This window comes from Medicago truncatula, chromosome 5 (genome assembly GCF_003473485.1).
Source record: "Medicago truncatula cultivar Jemalong A17 chromosome 5, MtrunA17r5.0-ANR, whole genome shotgun sequence".
Taxonomy (NCBI): Eukaryota; Viridiplantae; Streptophyta; class Magnoliopsida; order Fabales; family Fabaceae; genus Medicago; species Medicago truncatula.
In genome coordinates this window covers 3,421,177-3,442,335 of record NC_053046.1, presented here as the reverse complement: position 1 = coordinate 3,442,335, position 21,159 = coordinate 3,421,177, and the positions used below count along the sequence as shown (strand labels likewise).

Below are 21,159 nucleotides of genomic sequence, written 5' to 3'. Positions count from 1 at the left end.
GTTCCATTCTTTTAATACTTTAGCAAATTTGATAAAGTATGAATGATATTTTAGCAACAAAATGCTATTTTTACAAAATAATTAACACGGAAATATTCTTAAGGAATGATGTTATTTGCAAAAAGGATATTCTTTTTTAAGTTATTGGATAACGAAAATTAAGGAAGGATGCTGTGATATTCACCAATGATATTTGGCCTCTGTTTTTCGCAATTCAATTGCTCAGGATAAAAAGCATTTTCTAATCATCCTTTTTTTTTTATCGACAATAGCATAAATATCCTCCTAAACAATAAATACATTTACTAATATAAAAAAAAAATTAAATATATGGTATTTAATGATTAAATAGGCTATTAAAAAAAACTTTAAAATTATATTTTATTGGTAAAGAAAATAATGCGAACTTTGAAGTTTGGACACGGTTATTCTCCGCATTCACATATCGAAACATCGACGACCTTTCATCTGAATCAAATTGGTCCAAATTCAAATTTGTTATTGTGAAATTATTGTAAAATAAAAATTTATAATTTTTTGAATCGTCCAATCTTAATCGGATAGAACCAATGTCGAGCGGAAATCTGAATCGAATGAAAAGATACCAATCCATGAACATCAACACCTCACTGTTTAGGGATGATGAGGCTATTATTTGTCAGGTCACTGCTGGAAAATTCGGGATCTTGCAGCAAGCCTAAAAACCAACCTCTCAAATCCAAATATAATTTAAATATCGCACTTTCCTAGAAGCTTCCTTCACTCATTTAAGCCCCCACAAACTCAAATTTCACCCTTTCACTTTTGAAAAAACCACCTTTCTCGTAACAACAACAGCAACATAGTGAAAAAAGCCGTAAACTGAAATCCAAACTCTCTTTGTCTTTGCCTTCATGGGTGGTACCGTTTCTACTCCTCAAACAGACAAATTTCCGTTGGATACAACGGAATCCAATGACTCTCTTCTTAGGCCATCGAAACTTCTACTCAACGTGTCCATCGAGAACACGTTGGGTGCAATACAAGTTTTGATGTTGCCTGAAGATACCGTTGGCCAATTAGTGAAGGTTGCATTGATGACTTATGATAAGGAGAAGAGAAGGCCGTTATTGAAGGACACCGATCCAAACCGCTACCAACTTCACTACTCTCCGTTCACGCTGGAAAGTAATTATGTTAACCTTAATCCTTCAATGTTCCTTTTTTATTTTATTTTATAATTTATATCTGGCCTTGTTTTTTCATGTCATTTTTTAGACTAGTTTTTAGATGTTATAGATCTTTATTGTTGCATATTCATGTATAATTAGACTGGTCGATAACAACAATATGAATTCGATTAATTTTTCTGATGTCCCTATCATATTCATCATGTATAATACAAAAATATTTTCCATGCTAATCAAGCACCAAATGAAATGCTTGTGTTTCTCATTTTTATTGTTTTTATTGAAATGGTGCAGGTTTGAAGGTCAGTGAGAAATTGAAGAACTTGGGGTCAAGGAATTTCTTTCTATGCTCAAAGCCTTCTTCAATCTGAACTTCCAAGGCAGCATGTGGCAATTGATTCTGCAATATTTCATTTGAAGATATTGTTCACACTTATTGGCTTCAAGCCATAATTAATGCTAAAGTGATTGAGGTTGTGACTAATTGAATCTCAATTGGCCACTCAATACTTTTGAGAGACAAAATCTTATGTATCTTGTGAAAGGGTAATAAGGTGAAATGAAAAAGAAAGTCAAAAATAATACTATTTGGATTTATTTTTTTTAATCTAGCTGCATGTATTTGGTTTACTGTGCGATTTATCGTCAATTACTTTTCTTTGAAATTTATGAATCGTCAAGCGAAGCTATTGAGTACTGAGTAGTATGAAGTAGTTTAGGCTACCCAAATTATATTTAGTTGCCTTGTACAACATGTAAAGGATACATTGAAGTCCCTCATACATATCTTTGGTAGTTTTTCATTTGTACTTCTTTTTCTTTTAGGGCTTTCAACAAAATATTTATAGACGTTTAATCATACGTTTTCTCCAAATCGATGAATATTAAGTGTAAGTTTTTTACATGTTTGATACCACTCCATCACACGTCAAAGTAAGTAGATCGTTTCCGTAGTCGACCTATTAGACAAGTTTTTTATTGCATCCAAACGACGATGCATCGACTCTTGCTCATTTATCACTTTACTCGAGTTAAACAACGCATTGCTTCGGGGAAACGACCTAGCATTCACACTTTTTTTTTTTTGGTTACAGAAGCAAATAAACAAGAAAAAGACAAAGAAGAAAAGAAAAAAAAAACTAAAACTAAGATCTCAGGAACCAAGTTCCTGAAACATCATTCTTCAACAAAGGAAGCAGGTCGTCAGGGGGGAATGGTGTCGCGGTAAACCAACATTTGATAGAGCTCCTCGCTTCGCAAGAAAATCGGCGCAATGATTGCCTTCATGGAGAGTGTGGAAAATCTTGTAATTGGCTTGGGAAAGAAGCACCTTAATATCCTGGATGAGAACCGCATGGACATGAAACCTCGAAGGTTTACCGACAATAAGATTGATAGAGAGGAGGGAATCCGAGTAGCAAACCAACTCTGATATCCCCATCTCTTTAGCCATTGAAAGACCATGATAAATAGCTTACTTTGACTAGCATTCACACTATTCACATAACTTACTTTGACTATATTTTTTTTAACTAATATATAAATACAAATGTTAGCATGTAAGATGTTGATTGATTTGTCTTGATAAATATTTTTAAAATATTAAATTTTTATAATTTTTTACCACAGATAATTAAAGATATTAACAGTCAAAGTTATGTATTGATATGTATAAAGTGGTTGACTACTACACATATTTTGACTAAATTGAAAATGTTAAAAAATAGTTATTAATATTTAATCTATCCAATTTTAATAAAAAAAATTAAGTCTATTTTATAAATTATTCTCATCACTAATACGTTGATTCCTAAACATGCAAAAAATTAAATGATTGGTATTTTAGAGATAAGACCATTAATTATTATTTTTTATACGAGGTTCGATTCCCGAACTTTGCATATATTATTATGCATTGTTTCTACCAACTAAGTTAAGATCACGAGAACATAAGACCATTAAATATGAGACGAGTAATTAAAATTTACTTTCCCTAAAAAAATAATATTTACTTATATTTTACAAATTTGTGTACTAATTCAAGAGTAACATTTCGTTTAAAAAATAAAGTCAAGACTAACGTTATTTAAAAAATATGTATATTGATGTATTTATTATAATCAATAAAAGATTCGTGTGTTCGCACATATCATGTAATATTGCAGTAATTATCTTGTTAAAAAAACATTGTGTGTGGTAACTATATTAAAAACAAGGCTTATTTATATCTTTAGTTCCTACAAACAAGGCTTCGATGTGATTGTGGTCATTTCGCTTTTGTTCTATATGTCATAGGGGCATTTTCATCATTCCATGACAAATGTTTATGAGTCAGCAACATCCTTGCACAGTCATCACTGCCACATAAGCTAATTTGTGATATGTCATCACTTAAATAACCTCAGGGATCAAAGTTCAAGTAATTGATAATTGCGTATCAATTTTAAAAGGATTAGTAAGTATATGGACCAAAACTCAAATGAATCATATTTGCAATGACCGAATGTATAAATAAACCTTAAAACAATTACATTGCTAATATTGTGAAATGTTTAAAGGTATTAAATAAAAATTATCAACATTAATGTAATGTTTCTATTAATTTTTTCTTTTATATGCAAAAATGTGTTAAATATTTGCATTGCGTCTCTTGTAGACTTTATTTGTTATATTTGCAAAAATAATTTTTTTAAAAGGCAGAATCAATTTTTATGTACTAATATAAGAAAGACAATATAATAAAGTATAAAAAATCAGGAAAATATCAACATCAATGTAGTTTAAATATTTTTCTATCTCATACGCAAAATGTAACGCCCTATTTCTATTAAAGCGATAAAACACGCGAATAATATAAATATTCAAGAAATAGACGTCACGTCATCAACAAAATCCAAAATAAGATGCATGTATAAAAATTCTCAACAATCGCAGCAGATATAAATCATACACCTCAAAAGTATACATGTCATGATATCAAAATACATCATTATAAATTTTTTCCACATCCCGACAAATGAGAAAATCTCCAAAACATAAATAAATCCACAATAAACAATCTAGAGTAATCATACGACAGACACCTAGATCAGAACCTATCCTAGACTCTAAGGAAACGATAACGGAGATAGCTTCCGCTATCCAAGCAATCACCAAACAACTCACCAAAGCAACTAATCCTGCACTTCGTCTACCCATCCATACAAACAGGTAGGCGGTCAAAACCACTGGGGGTAAGCTTTACATCAATCATAATCAATAAAATAAGTTTGAACATATATGAATTAAATCAAGTTCCAAGTACTTAAAATAAAATATATAAAATAAAATAAATTTTCACATAGCAGTTCACAAGCATTATAAAATAAAATTATGGTTCTCACTAAAACACTAAAAATAATCCTCACATGAGTTTACTAAATTACCCTTACTCACAAAGTAACTAAATTACCTTTCTAACACAAAAACCCATGAAAATGCATCCAATGATAAATATTCACACACAAACATGTATAAACACATATTAAAACAATTAAAAATAAATCTAGTGAAAATCGGGCTGTTACACAAAAGACCGTTAAATATCTGCATCACGCTAAGTTGCGGTTTTTTTTATTTTATTTTATTATGTAAAGTAGCATAGTGACTAAAAAACAACATTTAAAGGGAATATAAGTGGGGTGTCCAAGGTTCGAACCTGACCCCTACATATATTATGCATTGGCCATTACCATGTGAACTAAGCTCACAGGGACGATATTTTCGTATTTTATGTGTCTATGCGGAAGCACTTTTACATGTTCCGATGTCAGAATGTCGATATGATAAAAAAATTGAAAATTTATGACTATTTTCAAAATATCAACATTAGTATAATGTTTGTATTAAATATTTTGTTATTTGTATGCAAAACACCGTTAAATATTTGCACCGTGCGCATTGCAAATTGTATGTGCTTATATTTGCGGGAGAAAATTTCTATATATTGATACTAGCAACTCGATATGATAAAAAATTAAAAATTACCCCTCAAATTTGTTTGAAAATTCATGACTATTTTTAAAATATCAATATTAATGCAATGTTTCTATTAAATAGCTTTTTATTTTATATGATAAACACGATTAAATATTTTCACGACACTCGTTGTAGATTTCATGTGTAATCAATGGTCGCAAATTTTTGTGTATCGATATGAGAAGGTTGATATGATAATATTTTGCAAACTCATGACTATTTTTAAAATATCAACATTAATGTTGTCTTTCCATGAAGTTTTTTTATTTTATTTTATATGCAATACATTGTTAGTTTTTTGCAACTCACTCGTTACAGGTTTTATGTGCTTATATCCGCAAAAATAAATTTTAACGTGACGATATGATAAAATTTTGAAAACTTATGAATATTTTTAAAATATAAATATTTATGAAGGGTTTCTATTATAAAAGAAAAATGTTTTTTTTTTTTTATTTTGTAAGAAAATTAGTGATATTAATTAAGAGATTAAAATAGATGAGAATAAATTATTTTCCTATATTTATGACATAAGAGGGGTGAATAAACCATTTTCCTATATTTATGTCAAAATACATAATTTTTTCCTTGCAAAATGACGATTAGGCTCATAAAATTTAAAAGATTACGAGTTTAATCGAGACTAAATATTATATTAGGCTTATAAAATTTATATCAAAGTTTGCTGGAGTACAACTTTATTATATTACTTACTAGTAGTAGATTACACCCGGTCAACAAAAGAAGGTTACATTTTATTATTAAATAAATTCCATGAATAATCATTTCAATTTTCAATAAAATATAATTATCAAAGATCATCTGAATTCATTACTCAGGAGCAACATTTTTTTTCTTTTTGGTCAAGAGTAAAATTTTAATTATTATAATCAAATCCGGTCAATAAATAAAATAAAAAAATAATCATATGAAATATATTTAATTATTAAAATGTATATATTTCATAACAATCAAAGAGTTTTTTTTTTTTTCAATTTAATAAATTAAAATAAATTGCATAAATAACATTTTTTTTGGTCTCCCTAAAAAACATTTTTTTGTTAAGTATTCTTGTAGCTAAAAATTGATCATTATGGTGGATAAGTGGAAAATTTGAAATTTGAACTTCTATCTGTGGAGGAACGATTATGCGTTGCTGGATGTGGGATTGTCGAAGATGTTACTCATTTGTTTTTGTCTTGTGCAACTTTTGGTGCATTATGGCCGATGGTGCGGCATTGGTTAGGAGTGGTAGGTGTCGACTCTCAATCAACTTCAGATCACTTTGTGCAATTTATTCATTATGCAGGTTGTTCGAGAGGGCGACGGTCTTTCTTCCATTTGATTTGGTTGCTTTGTGTTTCGGTGCTGTGGAATGAAAGGAATGATAGGCTTTTTAGAAATAGACAAAGTACTGTGCCTCAATTACTAGATAAAGTGAAATTAACTTCGTTGTGGTGGTTAAAGGCTAGTAATGTTGTATTTAGTTTTGGCACACATCAGTGGTGATCGAGCCCTCTTTTAAGTCTAGGTATTGACTGATTTGTTTGTAATTTTTGCTTAGACTCTGCCATTTTTGTGATTGTTGGGCACATCTTGTGCGATAACAATTGCGGTGTCCGTATTAATATATCTCATTTTTGCCTGTTCAAAAAAAATAAAAAATAACATTAATAAATAAAAATAAGATAAAAAATATCAATCACAAATTATAAAATTAATTTTAAAGGCTAATTTTTTTTAGTCTCAAAATAATTATCAACTTTTATACTTCCTATTAATCTTTTCTTCAAACATTGGTTCTCGGAAAAAATCCCTGTATCAAAATTTAGTTTTAGCTTTTATTTATGGTTGAGAAAAAAAAAAATTCACAAGAAACTTAACACGCATATATTTTAAACTGTTCCCTCAAAAAAAAAAAAAATTTAAACTGTGTTGAACTGGCGTGACACATGACTCATGGTCACATATATTTTATTATTTTTATACAACCAAATAATTTTTTCCATTTAAATATTCTAACTAATATCAATGACATCTTTTTTGAGGGAATTAATTGGTTTCAGACTAAACTCGTAGTCTGATATTATTTTTTTCAAGGTCTAAAATTTGTTTTTATTTTTATTATGGACCATATTGGTCTCGTGAATTTCTTTTTGGACTAAAACGAGTCTTCATTGTATTAATAATGTATTGAGAAATAAAAGATTGTTTGTCAACACAGCTAAACCAACATAGCAACTTCTTGAGAAGGTTAAGATTACATCTCTCAAATGATTGAAAGCACAAAATGTGTGCTTTCCTTTTGGTTATCATATGTGGTGGCAGCGTCCCCTTGCTTGTTTAGGGATTGACTGATGTATTTTTTGTTGATGTCTTTTGTGGTTTGATTGAAACTATTTTGTAACCTTGTTTTGTCTCCTTTGGCACTCCTTGTGCTAGGGAATAAAACTCTTTGTTATTATATCTCATTTTGGCTTGTTCAAAAAAACAATGTATTGAATTTAGAAAATTCTTTTATTTTTCTAAATTTATTTTTAATTTATTTTTTTTGAAGTTTTTATTGATTGTAATGAAATACCTATTTTATTTTATAAAAAATAATTATTTTAGTTTATTTTATTATATCAAGTTTTTGTTTAAGGTATTTATATCATTTTATAAATACACATATTTATTTTCTATTATATTTTTCTTTAAATTTCTCTCATACCAAACCACTAAATAATTTATTCTTTTGACTTTCTTTTCTTGCCTCTATATTCTTTTCATCAACCAAACAAAGCATAAAGACGGTAGGGACTAACTTGTCCCAATTTATTTTTCTCAGGATTAAATTTGGTCTTTCATATTTTTCAGAGACTAAAATGAGTCTTCACTCTAAAAAAAATTAGAGACAAAATCACATAATATTAATTAATTAATTTTTTTTTGAGTGTGACTCATTTAAGAACAAACTTTGACCATTGTAATAAAATAAAGAGAGTTTTTTTTTTTGGTTACAAGGGAAAAAAATAAAGAGAGCTTTAATAACGCTTAGTCAATTTTTTTTTTCTCTAAATTAGTTAGTTTTTATTTCAAAGTCAAAATAAAGTTATATTTTATTTTCAAATTAAATTTAAAGAAAAACGTAAAATAATAACAAGCCATATAAAAGTCAAATATATAATAAAAATTTATTAAATTTATTTTCAAGTCAAATGGAAAGCTTCTAAAGTATTAAATTTATTTATTCAAAAAGGTATTAAATTTATTAAACATTAAAGAATACTATACATAGTTCCGGTAAACTTAACTCAGTTGATAGAAACAATGTATAATATATACAAGGTCTGGGGGTCGAACCCCGGACACCACAAAAAAAAAAAAAAAACAATACTATACATAACTTAAGTCCTTGAATGACTCTAAGGGACCACAAGAAACAATAAATAAATAAAAATTTCGGTCTAAAGCAAACTAAAAACTCTAAATAAAATCAAGAGGAAGGCTAGCAACACATATTTTAACACACACATTCATACACTCTTTTTGATTGGTTAAAATTTACGTAGAATCCACTAAATTTATATATGACCCACATGATTCTGTGGGACACATGTAAATTTTAATCAATCAAAGAAAGTGTGTTGAAATGTGTGTTGTTAAAATTCCTATAAAATTAAATAAAAATATCTAAAATCTTGTTTCCTCCCTTTTTTATCGGTTATTGAATTTTTGGTTCACACTTTTCTTCCTTCGTCATCATCATCGTACCATTCACCACATTCGGTTACTTTAATGACTATATATATATATATATATATATATATATATATATATACACACACACAAACAGATTCACTCATAATTTTTCCAATCTCTTTTTTCTTCACTACATTTAATTTTCATGGATCCGCGTGAACCACAACCACCGCACCCTCACACACACCATCGTCAACTAAAAAATATGGCGTTGGTGGGCCCTAATCCATTCGAAAACACCGTCACAAACACCATGGTGGAACTCACCAATGCTCGAACCCCACCATGCAACATGAACACAAACTCTTTCTCTCATTCTGAGCCTTTCAACAACAACAATGTTCGGTCCAACTTGCACTCGAGTGTGAATGCTTCCTTCGGCTCTAGTTCATTCAAGAAAAAGAGGGGCCGGCCGAGGAAGTACTTTCCTGATGGAAACATTACTTTGGGCTCAAGCTCGGTCCCCACCCAAAATGCTGCCATTATTTCTCCTTCTTCCTTAGGCTCTTGTTCAATCAAGAAAAAGAGGGGCCGACCGAGGAAGTACTTCCTTAATGGCAACATTACTTTGGGTTCAAGCTCGGTCCCAACCCAAAATGCTGCCATTATTTCTCCTTCTTCCACTATGAAGAAGAATCAGCAAGTTGAAGTGCTTGGTATGTTAAAAAAAAAAATATTATTTAAATTCAAAATTTTGTTTATTATTTAATTTTCATTCTAGTTGTTCATCTTCTCAGGAGATAATGGCACTGATTTCTCTGCACATTTGATCACTGTGAACCATGGAGAGGTATGCAACTAATCTTATAATTTATTATTCCAATATTAAAATGTCATATATACAAGTAATTATCATTCACGATTTTAAAAATTTGATTACTTCATAAATTTGATTGATAATGTAGACTTTGATGATGTTAAAAATGTTTTACTTTATATGTTGAAATGCTAATGTAGATTTTGGTTTCTTTATTTTGCTTTATAGTCTTTTTTGTTAAGAATCATTTTAACCTGGATTCTAGTTCGTTGAAGATATCTTGTTTTTGTTTACAGTTGTGCTCACATTTCTGGTACATGATTGTAGGTCTTGATTTTTTATTATGTCGCCTCCTCTGTCTCGCAGGGTTTAGATATGTTTTCCATTGATCCGCTTCATGATTAGATTTTTGTTTCCAGATCATAGGTTATCGTTTATGTTGGCTCATGATCTATGACATCTTGTTCTGATTCACTGATATTTGCTACTAGTTTCCGTTAAATCGTTTGTCATTGCAACTATTTGGGTGGGGTTTCGTGTAGTGGATTGATTAGTGTGGGTTGTTTTGGGTTAACCGTTGGTGTGGTTAAACCGCTGCTCCACCAATGTTCTTGACCTAGTTCGATCTCAAAAACTTGAAAGGGTCTGTTTCAAATCAATATTCTAGATTGGTTTGTGTTAAATTAAGCAAATATCTTTCAAGACCCTTTCATGCTAAAGTAAGCATTTTAGGATCGAGAGACAAATTTGTGTAGTTATCTAAACCAAATATCTCTCTGACCTCTCTTTAACCTTAATATGTCATTGCGCATCTCTACCCCCAAATCTGAATTTCCGATTCAAGATGTAGCCTCATTGGGTTGTGGCGCGACAATATTCATCCTCTGCATAACTGTCTCACCATATTTGGATTGTTTTAATCATTTCCCTTTTGACGATATTTTACTCCAACACTCTTTCAACCTATTTTTGGTGTCGTCATTCTTATGTTTGTTGCCGTTGGAGACCCGCATTTATGGATTATCGTTCTTTGGAGATCTTTGGTTTCTATTCATGGTTATGGTGGCCATTCTGATTCTTGATTTTGAGGTCCCAATTTTCGGTTGTTGCCTCATATGTACTGGACGGTTTGGGTCTATTTTGCCCTTTGTCTGCTTCATGATCAAAGTTTGGTTTCCATATCAGATGTCTTCATCTATGGTGGTTCACGATATGTGGCATTTTGTTTCAATTTGCTGAGATTCACTTCTAATTAGTCTTAAATTGTTCATTGTGTTAGCTTTCTGGTTATGGCTTCATGCGTCATATTGATTGGTGTGGATTGTTATGGGTTGGTCGTTGGTGTGTTTGAATCGCCGCCACACTCGCGTTCTTGGCATGTTTCGGTCTCAAAAACCTGAAAGGGTCTATTTCAACTAGGTTTTTTTGGACTAGTTTGAGCTAAATTAAACATATATCTCTCAATACTCCTTCATGTTAAATCAAGCATTTTAGAATCATACTACTTTGTATAACTCTCTAAACCAAATATTTATCTAGCCTCTCTCTAACCTTCATCCTCCATTGTACTTATCTACCCTAAAATCCAAATATCTAGTTCAGGATATAGCCTCATTGGGTTGTGGTGCGACTATACCGTCTTTTGCACCACTGTGTCATCCTATTGCGGTTGCTTTTATTCCTTCCATTTCGACGGTCGTCCATTCAAACGCTCTCTTAACCTATTTCCATCAATGTTGTTCTTATGCTCGTCGTCGTTCGTATGGGTTTGCAAAGGTTATGTTGGTTTGTTCAGGTTCCAATTTTCTCTGGTCGGTGGGTGATGTAGTATCAAAAGTAAGTATTTTTGTCATCGTCTCCACATGGACTGGTGCGATATTCTAAGCCATTCAGCAATCGATATCATTCTAAGCTATAGTTTGATTGGTTGTTTGTTTAAAACGATGGAAACTAAATTGCGAAGATAAAAACGGAGAGTAATAAGGCGTAAAAACGTTGGAATTAGAGTTCCTTGGTTAAGCGTCAAACATAACCTAATAATCACATATATGGACTCTAGCGTTTTACCGATATTATCATGTATCGCTCAACAAGATTATTCGTGTCCAAATAATCTTGTGAAATCAATTGTATTGTTCAATCGTTGATTTCCCAAACTATTAAACAATCCAATAGCCGATCGTATCGTTTAATCGACGATTTCTCCATCTATTAAACGATCCGAAAGCTTTAAGTCCTGATACTTTGTGTGATTACCAAAACATTGATTCCATGTCTAGAACCATTGTTTTGATAGATGAATATTTTAAACATAGATTCAAAAGTACTTTTCAATAACAATTAAATCAAAGATAGGAAATGAATTGCAAGAATAACTTCAATATCATGTAAATTGCTAGAATCATATATTGAAAGATCAAAAGTTTACATTATCAACTTAATCAAGTACCTCTAATCCCAACTAAGGAGATTTAGTTCATCATTGTCATGAGAACATTACAAAAGTGGAAAGAAAGATGAAGATCCATGGCAAGAACTTGATTTCTCCAAGAATCTTGATGAATCCACACTCAAACACCCTTGCTCTATGAAAACAGAAGAATTTCGCCATATTCTCTCTATAAATGTAATAGCATCCTGTCTGAAATGAATGAAATGGGCTTTTATACTTTCTGCACAATTTGACATTTTGGCCCGGCAGGACATTTGTCGCACGGCGACATCAACTTTCTTTGCCAGTGGGTTTCTGCCACATCATCACTTACCCCAAACCGCCTTTTCTTGTCGAGTAGGACATTTTTCGCCATTGAGACATTTAGGCAGAAAGAAATAGGTTCTGTTTTGTCGTTTTCCGCTATGGCGACAGGTTGTGGCCATGGCGACAGATTGCTTGTTTTTGCTCCTTTTTGTGTTTCTTTCATTTGTTCAAGTCTTGATCACTTCTTTTCTGCACAAAATGGGTTAAGTAAGATATAAAAAACACAATGAGACATTTTCTTACTATTTCATAACTTTTCCTCAATTAACTTGTAAAACAAGTAACTAAAAGTGCTTACATACATTAAGAATTTAACACTTCCTAGCACTTATCAGTGGGTCATGCTTGTGGATTATGGTTCGTTAGAGATCTTTTGTTGTTGTTTGCATTTGTGGTCGTGTTTTCCGCTTTGTGATTTGTATGTCCCAATTTTCGATTATGCTGCCTCCTTTGCGTCGAAGGGTTTCTTTTTGTTTTGCCATTCGCCTGCTTCATGATCGGAGTTTGGGTTCCGGATCTGAGGTTGTCAATAATGGCATCTCACAACTTGTGGCCTATTGTTTTGAGTTCCTTAGATCCTATGCTAATTTATGTTAATTTGTTTGTCACGGTAGCTTTCTGGGTATGGTTTCATGTGACAAACTAATTGGTATGGATTGTTCTGGGTTGGCCACTAGCGTAGTTCACTCATCAATGTTCTTAACATGGTTTAGTCTTGAAAACTTAAAAAATGCTTGTTTCAAATCTGGTGTGTGAATGTCGTGTTGGATTCATCCCTAGAAAAATGCTTGTTTCTTGATATCCGCTTAAGTTCTTCATGATTGGATCAGGAATGGTAAGCCATAAAAGGTCATGAGTTTGATGTTTGTTCTCATAGTAAATGGTTGGTGCCTGGATTCATTACCCTATTGGCGATTGATTTTAGTCATTGTTTGGCTCGAAGGGGCTTATTGCTTGTTGTTGTTCCTAGAAAGGAGTTGTAATATGTGTATCTATTTTCGTGTTCATAGTCAAATCATTCGCTGGCTTTTTGAACTCTGGTTGATGCTGCAGATATTTACACATCATCTTTTTTTACAACATGGTTTCGCACCCGTATGTAGGGTTAGCTAGATTGTGCTCGTGATGGGTGCTCGTTTGTTAGGATTGACTAGGGTTAGTCCCACTTGTGTTGCTTTGTATGTTTGTATTGCGTGTTTAGATCAACCTACAATTTTGTTTGATTTCCTTGGTCCGGTTTTATGCCTCCCCAATGTTTGTATTTCCTAGATTTTTATTTAATCTACTTTTCTTTTTACCTAATAAAATGTTTATCTTGTTTTGTCTATAGAATATTGTTGCAAAACTTGCAAGCTGTTGTCAAGGAGGACCTAACACAGAGATATGCATTCTTTCAGCTCAGGGTTTAGTTGGCATTGCCTCCTTTCAACAATCAGGAGTCATTGTTACTTATGAGGTTGTACATTTTCCATCCTTTTATTAGTATCCATTCAATAACTAAGTATCCAATAATGAAAAATATATGTTTGTATTATATTAATTGGAAGAGATATGGAATCTGATGTAAGATGTGTTTATTTCATGCGCATAAATTCTTAAGCTAGCATTTGGCATGGGACAATGTTGTCCTTTTCATATTATGGCGACTATCCATTAAAGCAGTCGATGGAAGAAACATGGTGCGTATAATTGGCATTGTGGTCTATGGAGACGCACACATAATCTGCATGCCACAAGGGCAATTTGACAACACTGTCACACGTAGAAAAGGAAAAGAAGTTTGCTTGTTTCGTTTTGTTCTCTTTGATTCTACTATCTTTGTTCAATTTTTAATATTCACTATACTCCCCATGTGATAAAATAAAAGTAAAAGGGATCCAAAAAATTAAGTGTTTTTAGACTAAATACATTTGATTTTTGTTTGTTCACTTATGTTTATACGTACTTTGTTACAAAGAGAGTACATAAAACAATCCATGTGTTTTGCACAATCCAATTTTAACCATGATACCTAAAAGTACACAACTTTAAGTTGGTATAATGTCATAATTTAAGTTTCATTTTCCTGTTTATGTTATTTTTCATGTGTGTTTGTGTGTGTGTGGGTATGATTTTATAATATAGGTATAATTTTACGATTATCTAAATTATGATCTTTTACCCCCTCATGATCTTAAGCAGGATCCCAACTTTGACAACAATGGTGGGATCATACATTTTCAAATCATTATTGGCACAATTTAGGCATATCTATTTTCATATTCACAGCTATATTTAGAGGATTGTGTCACATGCCGTGTTTTGTGTTATCTTTAATAATATCAATGTCGCTTATGGTTATTTGAAAGTTAAAGTTAAAACTTACAGTAGTGGGATTTGTCTATGAAGAAAGAAACATTGTTAGTTTTTTTTTGTTTAATTTTTCATCGTGTACGTGCGAAAATGTCATTATGTTATTCTGATAGTTGATTTATATAACTACTTGTGTTTTAGTTTAATTTTCTTACTGTGATGTATTTTTTTATCCCAGGGTCGATTTGAGCTTGTATCCCTATCAGGCATGTTAGAAGTATGTGACAACAATAGTGGTTGTAAAAGAATGGGTAACTTTAAGGTGTCTCTGGTGGGTCCTGATTTACGCCCTTTGGGAGGTGTGGTGGCTAATAAGCTTATTGCAGCATCTTCAGTAAAGGTATTGTTTTCAAATGATAAACAATTTATGTTGATTTTTTTAATGTACAATGTGAATTTAAGTTCTTGGGAATTGATAGTCTTTCTTGCTTAAATGAATGATCAAACTTTGTTTACATCACTTATGACTTATTAAAAATCATTTACAGGTCACTGTGGGTAGTTTTACTTTGGATGTTAAGAAGGCTAGCTCGAATAACTTGAAAATTGGGCCTTCTTCAGTGCCATCGTCCCAAATTGCTGCTTCTGGGACTCCAATCGGTGCTACCCTTCAAGGGCCTTCATATGAGTCCTCTGGTGACAATCAGAATAGTCCTTTTAGTCAGAGGCTTGGAAGCTACAATAATGCTAGTCAACCTTTTCCTACTACGGCGATGTACCAGAAATCATTGGCTCGCCAAATTCAGTAGTAAAAGGATGGGATTTTAGGTTTGCTAGTGCAAAAGTCATTTGCAAGGTGGTTGCAGGTTGAATGCTGAAAAGGTGGTTTTAATAATTGAGACAAATTGTAAGAGAGTTTCTCTATAACTTTTATGTGTGTTTTTCTTTGATTTTCTATTTACTTGGATTTTCAACTCATTCATGAAAAATTGATAGCGCAGGTCGCTTTTGGTTAATGAGATTATTGTCATTTTAGATGCGTTTTTAAGTATGCTCGAAATATGAGTTATGCACCCTCTCATTTAAATTGCATATTTTCACATTTGTATCCCGAAATTGGCCACTTTCATCCATGTTTCCTTTATTATTGCTGTGCGTAGAGAGATTACCTAAGCAACAATAATATGAATTAGTGGCTTTGAAAAAGAATCAGCTTCCCTACTCGCATGCTCTAGCATCGCCTATGCTTCACTCGACTGAAGGGCTTTCTCGCCTAATTTTTCAATTGCCTATTTGTCGAATTCGGTGGATAGGGTAATTATTTTTAGGTATAAAAACTACTATTTGATGTTTTCCTATGAATTGTTTCCTTATTTGGTGAAATTATTGTATTGTCATCGTTATTAAGTGTACCCCTTAGAGTTAGGAATTGTATCACAATGACTGCCTACGATCTAATCTTTTTTCTCTCATCCGTTATGTTGTATGGTAACTATATTTGGAATTTTCTCATGTGACTTTCGTTTGGCAAACATCCAGAGACCATAAGCATTGTTCTCCGAATTTTGGGGCATGGATTTCTCAATAATCAATGCAGTATCAACAAAATTCTTTTATGCGACCCCAACCCTACCTACCTGATTGACCTTCTTTTGCAGACTGTACTGCTGCCGTACCACCTTGATATTCATCATACCTTCTCCTATGATATCCTAGAAACTCACTACTACTTTCCATCTTGTGGCCATAATATCTACAATGGAAACAAATTTGATGGATGTCTTCATATTCCAATAGAAACTTTTAGCCTCTAATGACAATATATGCCACTAGTGGTTTTTCTAGACCGATTTCAATACAAATCTGTGTGAATTGTCATCGTGAGTGGATGGATTGATGTAAGAAAATCAACCTTAATTAGCATCATCTCGAGGGTTATTCTAATACGAGTAAGGAATTCTATGCTATAAAGATTTGTGGAGACACGTGGTATACAAATTTGTACCAAAATATTTTTCATAATGTTGGTAGTTTGAAGAAACATGTGACGCCATTGTTGGACCATTATATAGTGTCAAAAAAAAAATCCTCCACGTCCCTTTGAACAGCGCGTGTTATTAATCCTTTTCTTGGTTAAAACAGACAAGAAAGTAGCCATCAACCATTGAGATACTTCCATTCTTTGTTCATCTCCTTTGAAGGTAGTTCTCAAGCAACTTAAAATTCACATTATTTCCCAAAATCTTGATAGTCAAAGAGTATTTAATAATATTGTACCTTTATATAGTTTACTTATTTAAATTTTACAACATTGGGTACTGTTACCAATATTTCTTTACGAGTATATCAAATTTAGTTTAAACACATCAGTTTTTATTGACTCAAATACCTCTTTTAAATAGGATTGTATTCAATACAACTTTAACACATTATGATAAAGTTCCTTTTGTTAAAAAAAGAATACAATTAAATCAAACAATTGAACTCAAGTGACTGACGAGCTCTATCAAAAGGCGATTTTTTCACGAGGATCTGAGTTTGATTCCTGAATGGAACAGTTGTTGACCAGACTTTACTTACCTCTTAAACGAACTTCAAACTATCAGTAGAGGTTTGTGGTGTTGGCGTTGTGACTTCGGGGTTTGTGTTGGTCCTCGACTATCCTTCAGGTGTTGTCGATGGCTCTGGTCTTTTATGGTATGGTTTTCTCTGCTTGAGGAGGTGGCCTGAGGTGTTGAGGAATTTATATATTTTTCTTTTATGGTGTTGTCGTTGTAGTTGTTTTCCTGGTTTGTGTTTGGCTTCTTGCGTTTATTGCCTTGTTTTTGTGTTGTTTTTTTTTTTCTTCAGGGTTAATTATGTTTAAGGTCCCTACAAATAAGCGAGCTTTCAACATTGGTCCCTACTAAAATTTTATTAAATTTTTCATCCCAACGTTTTTTTCCGTTTGTAAGTTTGGTCCTTACCGTCAAACTGTGTTGACTAGGCTAAAGGAATGCTGACCAAGACATGCCACATGGACATTTCAAGTGACATGGCTGCCATGTGGTAAATGACATCATATGTTTTTGGTCCCTATAAAATTGGGACCTTTTAAGTTTAGTCCTTACTTAATTTTAATAGTGCTTTTAGTCCATATAAAAAAATTATGCACTCAATTTTAGTCCATACTAAATCTAAATTTGTTTAATTATGCTTAAACTTTTAACATTTTGAACAATTTTTTGCACAAAAATTTCCCATAATTTTTGAGACCCTGTGCACAAAAATCTTAAATAGGTTCGTAATTTATGGTATCTGATTTTTGTTAATAATTATATTTTAATCTTTAAAATGGATGGAACCTACGCAAGAGAGGTTACCTATTTAAGACCCTGTGCTCATCAGATACCATAAATTATTTTTGGGTTAAATATGTTTTTAGTTTTATATTTTGCGCCTTTTTGAAGAATAGTTCCAATATTTTATTAAATATTTTTAAAATTCTCACATTTTATCTCTGTTATCAAAATTAGTCCCTGATATTAATTTTCTAACGGAATGTTGATGTGACAGTTACTAGGGGTTCCAAATATTTTAAGGTTAAATATGTTTTTCGTTCCGACATTTTGCGTGACTTTTAAAAATAGTCCTTACATTTCAATAAATGTTTTTAAAATCCCTAAAATATAAAGATTATTCTTTAAAGTCACGCAAAATGTAGGGACTGAAAACATATTTAAGTTTGAAATAATTGAGACTTACTAACTGCCACATCAACATTCTGTGAAAGAATTAACATCAGATATTAATTTTGATAACAGAGATAAAATATAAGGATTTTAAAAACATTTAATGAAATATATGAACTATTCTTCGTAGAGACGCAATATTTAAGGATTAAAAACCTATTTAACCAATTATTTTTCCATGATGGAGATGGCAATAGATACCTGTCTTAAAAATGAAAGACCCATTTAGGGATGGTCTTAGTCTCTTAGATCTTACTTACAAATAATTTTGATTAATTTAAAAAAAAAATTGTTTAAGAAAGAAGGAAAAAAAAAACAGTTAGTGGTGTTGCGTTGATTTGTAGAGCAAAGTTGTGGTCGCACGTGGTGTACGTAGTTACTGTCGTGATTGTGAATTTGGGAGAGAGAGAGAGAGAGAGGGAGGGAGCATGGTCGATCTCTTTGGGTGGCTCATCTCCTTCTTCCTCCTCATCGCGTTACTTGTTCTCGTCACATACCAGGTCTGCTTTGCAATGAATTTCATTTCATTTCAAATTTTCAATATTGACTTATTATAATTTCGATTTTGTTGCATTGCAGTTAATGTGCCTTGCAGAACTAGAATTTGATTATCTAAATCCATATGATTTCTCAAAACGAATAAATTCGGTGATGTTACCTGAATTTTATACTCAAGCTATTCTTACCGTCTTCTATCTCATTACTGGCCATTGGATCATGTCTTTCTTCTGTCTTCCTTATCTATACTTCAATTTCAGATTGTAAGTTTTTATTTCTATTGTGCACAAAATGTTATAAAGGAGAAATATTTAACTGCTTTTGTATTATAGTTTGTCTGTTAAACTATTGCTTGAGATTTACAGCGATATTGTCTAATTATGCTTAAACTTTTAAATTTTCTTTTTGCAGAAAAAAAAAAAGAAGATTTTTTTAAACTTTCAAAAGCTTCATAAAATTAATAAAAATCTAGACCTAAAAATCATATTTTGAGCTCATTTTTTAAAGAGAATTTTTGTTATAATGTTCTAAACATGTTTGAAATAAATCACTTATAATTCAAAAGTTTAAGGATAATTAAACAAATTTGAATTTAGCAAGGACTGAAACTTCATGCTAATTTTTTTAAAGGGACTCACTTTTGTTTATGAGGACTAAAAATGAAATTTGATATATTTATAGGGACTAAAAACTTATTTAACCCAAAAAATAATGACATAAGTTAGCTCAATTTGATAGCATTTGGTTTTAGCATTTGTCGAGTTGTAGTAAAACTACATTTCTTTTATTGGATAAGTTAGAGGGGGTAGTTTTTCGAGTGGGGGATAGAGACAAAATGGTGGGCGAGTCGAGTTTTGTTATGGAAATTGATTACTTTGAGTTTGTTGGTGGGCAAGTCCAGTTTTGTGGATCATGGCTGGTTTGGGAAGGGATAGCATGCAGGTATTGGTGATGCTAGGTGAATGTAGTGTTTTCCTCTGAGCTGCTGTTTGGTCGCGGCAATATAACAAGGCCAATTATCTGTCATAACAATTAACAACTGAAATTGGGTAATAGTTATGTTTTCTTGCAGAGGGTGGTTTAAGGAAGGCTGCGACAAGCATGGTTGTTAAATTCGGGAGTCGGGATCCCTCCTACCTAAGATCGTTTGAGTATAGAAAAATCCTAAATTGTGATAATGTATAAGAATGCACTTATACACACTGTCAGTATTGTGTTTAGTCTAACAACTTGAAACCTATTAAAAAGTTCGGGATTAGCTTCTAATCGACATAGTCAAATCAGTGTTCTTTCAATCTCTTGCAACCACCCTATGATAGGTGTTCCAGTTAGAGGATTTGTGGAGATGAATTGTTTCTTTTCTGGTTGTTGTTGTTGTTGTAATTATGATGCTTTGATATCTTCATGTAAGGGAATGTGCTTAAAATGGTCATGCTAATTGCATATTTTATTCCCGTGATCAGGTACAGACAAAAAAAGCATTTAATCGATGTTACTGAGATATTCAACATGCTCGCATGGGAAAAGAAGCAACGGCTCGTCAAACTTTTCTATCTTGTTTCAACCCTTTTCTTCTCTGTATTTTGGTATGAGAAAGCCTAATTATCTGTCAATGTTATGAATTCAATTAAACTATATGGTTTTATTCTTAAAATATTTGTTTTGTTGTAGGATGATTTATACAACATTGGAGGATCACAATGAGTAATTGCAGTTGGTTACTTGTTTTGTGGAGTGCTTTCTAAAATTGACCACTGCAGTAAATTTCCAGAATTTTGTGGTAGAGAGCAGTTCATTACTTCGCGTATGTGACATGACTGACTGTATTTTTGGGGTGAGTTGCAACTGCAAGCTTGTTTTGATAGTTGGACAGTAAGATATCTTTATATACGGCAAGCATTTTATGCTTATCTAACTTATGACTTCGTGTATATGGGTGAAGGCATCAAAGGGAGGTGCTGGTGGCTGATGAGGGAGTTTGGTTATTTGCATAGTGTTATTGGGCGATATGTGCCTATGGACCAAAAAGATAATGTATTCAATATTCATATTGAATTTGTTTACAAAATTTTGTAGTTTTTACTTTTTCAGCAAATCTATGGTTTATTTATTCCTACGAAAAGGATCTACCATATAACGGTGGACTATTTCAAGGAGCATATGAGTATCCTAACATAAGTCGAATTGCATTCC

At 32.1% G+C, this 21,159-nt stretch overlaps 4 protein-coding genes across 5 annotated transcripts; all 4 read left to right on the top strand.

Moving 5' to 3' along the window:
- The first annotated feature begins 602 nt into the window (after nucleotides 1-602).
- On the top strand, nucleotides 603-1,776 carry LOC11443115 (uncharacterized). Its single transcript, XM_003611186.4, has 2 exons — nucleotides 603-1,167; nucleotides 1,464-1,776. The coding sequence occupies exons 1-2, from the start codon at nucleotides 894-896 to the stop codon at nucleotides 1,538-1,540; spliced, it is 351 nt and encodes a 116-aa protein (XP_003611234.1). The 5' UTR covers nucleotides 603-893; the 3' UTR covers nucleotides 1,541-1,776.
- A 7,359-nt stretch (nucleotides 1,777-9,135) lies between these two features.
- LOC11442452 (AT-hook motif nuclear-localized protein 1) lies at nucleotides 9,136-13,928 on the top strand. The gene is made up of 3 exons (XM_024784133.2): nucleotides 9,136-9,586; nucleotides 9,668-9,720; nucleotides 13,776-13,928. The coding sequence occupies exons 1-3, from the start codon at nucleotides 9,136-9,138 to the stop codon at nucleotides 13,926-13,928; spliced, it is 657 nt and encodes a 218-aa protein (XP_024639901.2).
- Nucleotides 13,929-14,979: 1,051 nt separating this feature from the next.
- Nucleotides 14,980-15,670, top strand: LOC120580497 (AT-hook motif nuclear-localized protein 8). Its single transcript, XM_039834135.1, has 2 exons — nucleotides 14,980-15,137; nucleotides 15,286-15,670. The coding sequence occupies exons 1-2, from the start codon at nucleotides 15,006-15,008 to the stop codon at nucleotides 15,544-15,546; spliced, it is 393 nt and encodes a 130-aa protein (XP_039690069.1). The 5' UTR covers nucleotides 14,980-15,005; the 3' UTR covers nucleotides 15,547-15,670.
- A 3,100-nt stretch (nucleotides 15,671-18,770) lies between these two features.
- On the top strand, nucleotides 18,771-21,088 carry LOC11429160 (protein cornichon homolog 4). 2 transcript variants are annotated; one of them, XR_003012112.2, is made up of 5 exons: nucleotides 18,771-18,968; nucleotides 19,048-19,229; nucleotides 20,430-20,552; nucleotides 20,638-20,800; nucleotides 20,909-21,061. XR_003012112.2 is itself a non-coding variant. In XM_024783657.2 (4 exons), the coding sequence occupies exons 1-4, from the start codon at nucleotides 18,897-18,899 to the stop codon at nucleotides 20,672-20,674; spliced, it is 414 nt and encodes a 137-aa protein (XP_024639425.1). In that variant the 5' UTR covers nucleotides 18,771-18,896; the 3' UTR covers nucleotides 20,675-21,088. The 2 variants fall into 2 exon arrangements, 1 of the variants encoding a protein (XP_024639425.1); XM_024783657.2 differs by having other exon boundaries at nucleotides 20,638-21,088.
- The last annotated feature ends 71 nt before the right edge of the window (nucleotides 21,089-21,159 follow it).

Excerpts from the sequence above, each read along its gene's own strand:
- LOC11442452 (XM_024784133.2), top strand. The coding sequence starts at position 9,136 with ATGGCGTTGGTGGGCCCTAATCCATTCGAAAACACCGTCACAAACACC. Across the intron at positions 9,587-9,667 it reads TCAGCAAGTTGAAGTGCTTG|GAGATAATGGCACTGATTTC; the intron begins GTATGTTAAAAA and ends TCATCTTCTCAG. Across the intron at positions 9,721-13,775 it reads TCACTGTGAACCATGGAGAG|AATATTGTTGCAAAACTTGC; the intron begins GTATGCAACTAA and ends TTTTGTCTATAG.
- LOC11429160 (XM_024783657.2), top strand. The coding sequence starts at position 18,897 with ATGGTCGATCTCTTTGGGTGGCTCATCTCCTTCTTCCTCCTCATCGCG. Across the intron at positions 18,969-19,047 it reads TTGTTCTCGTCACATACCAG|TTAATGTGCCTTGCAGAACT; the intron begins GTCTGCTTTGCA and ends GTTGCATTGCAG. Across the intron at positions 20,553-20,637 it reads CTTTTCTTCTCTGTATTTTG|GATGATTTATACAACATTGG; the intron begins GTATGAGAAAGC and ends GTTTTGTTGTAG.
- LOC120580497 (XM_039834135.1), top strand. The coding sequence starts at position 15,006 with ATGTTAGAAGTATGTGACAACAATAGTGGTTGTAAAAGAATGGGTAAC. Across the intron at positions 15,138-15,285 it reads TTGCAGCATCTTCAGTAAAG|GTCACTGTGGGTAGTTTTAC; the intron begins GTATTGTTTTCA and ends AATCATTTACAG.
- LOC11443115 (XM_003611186.4), top strand. The coding sequence starts at position 894 with ATGGGTGGTACCGTTTCTACTCCTCAAACAGACAAATTTCCGTTGGAT. Across the intron at positions 1,168-1,463 it reads CTCTCCGTTCACGCTGGAAA|GTTTGAAGGTCAGTGAGAAA; the intron begins GTAATTATGTTA and ends GAAATGGTGCAG.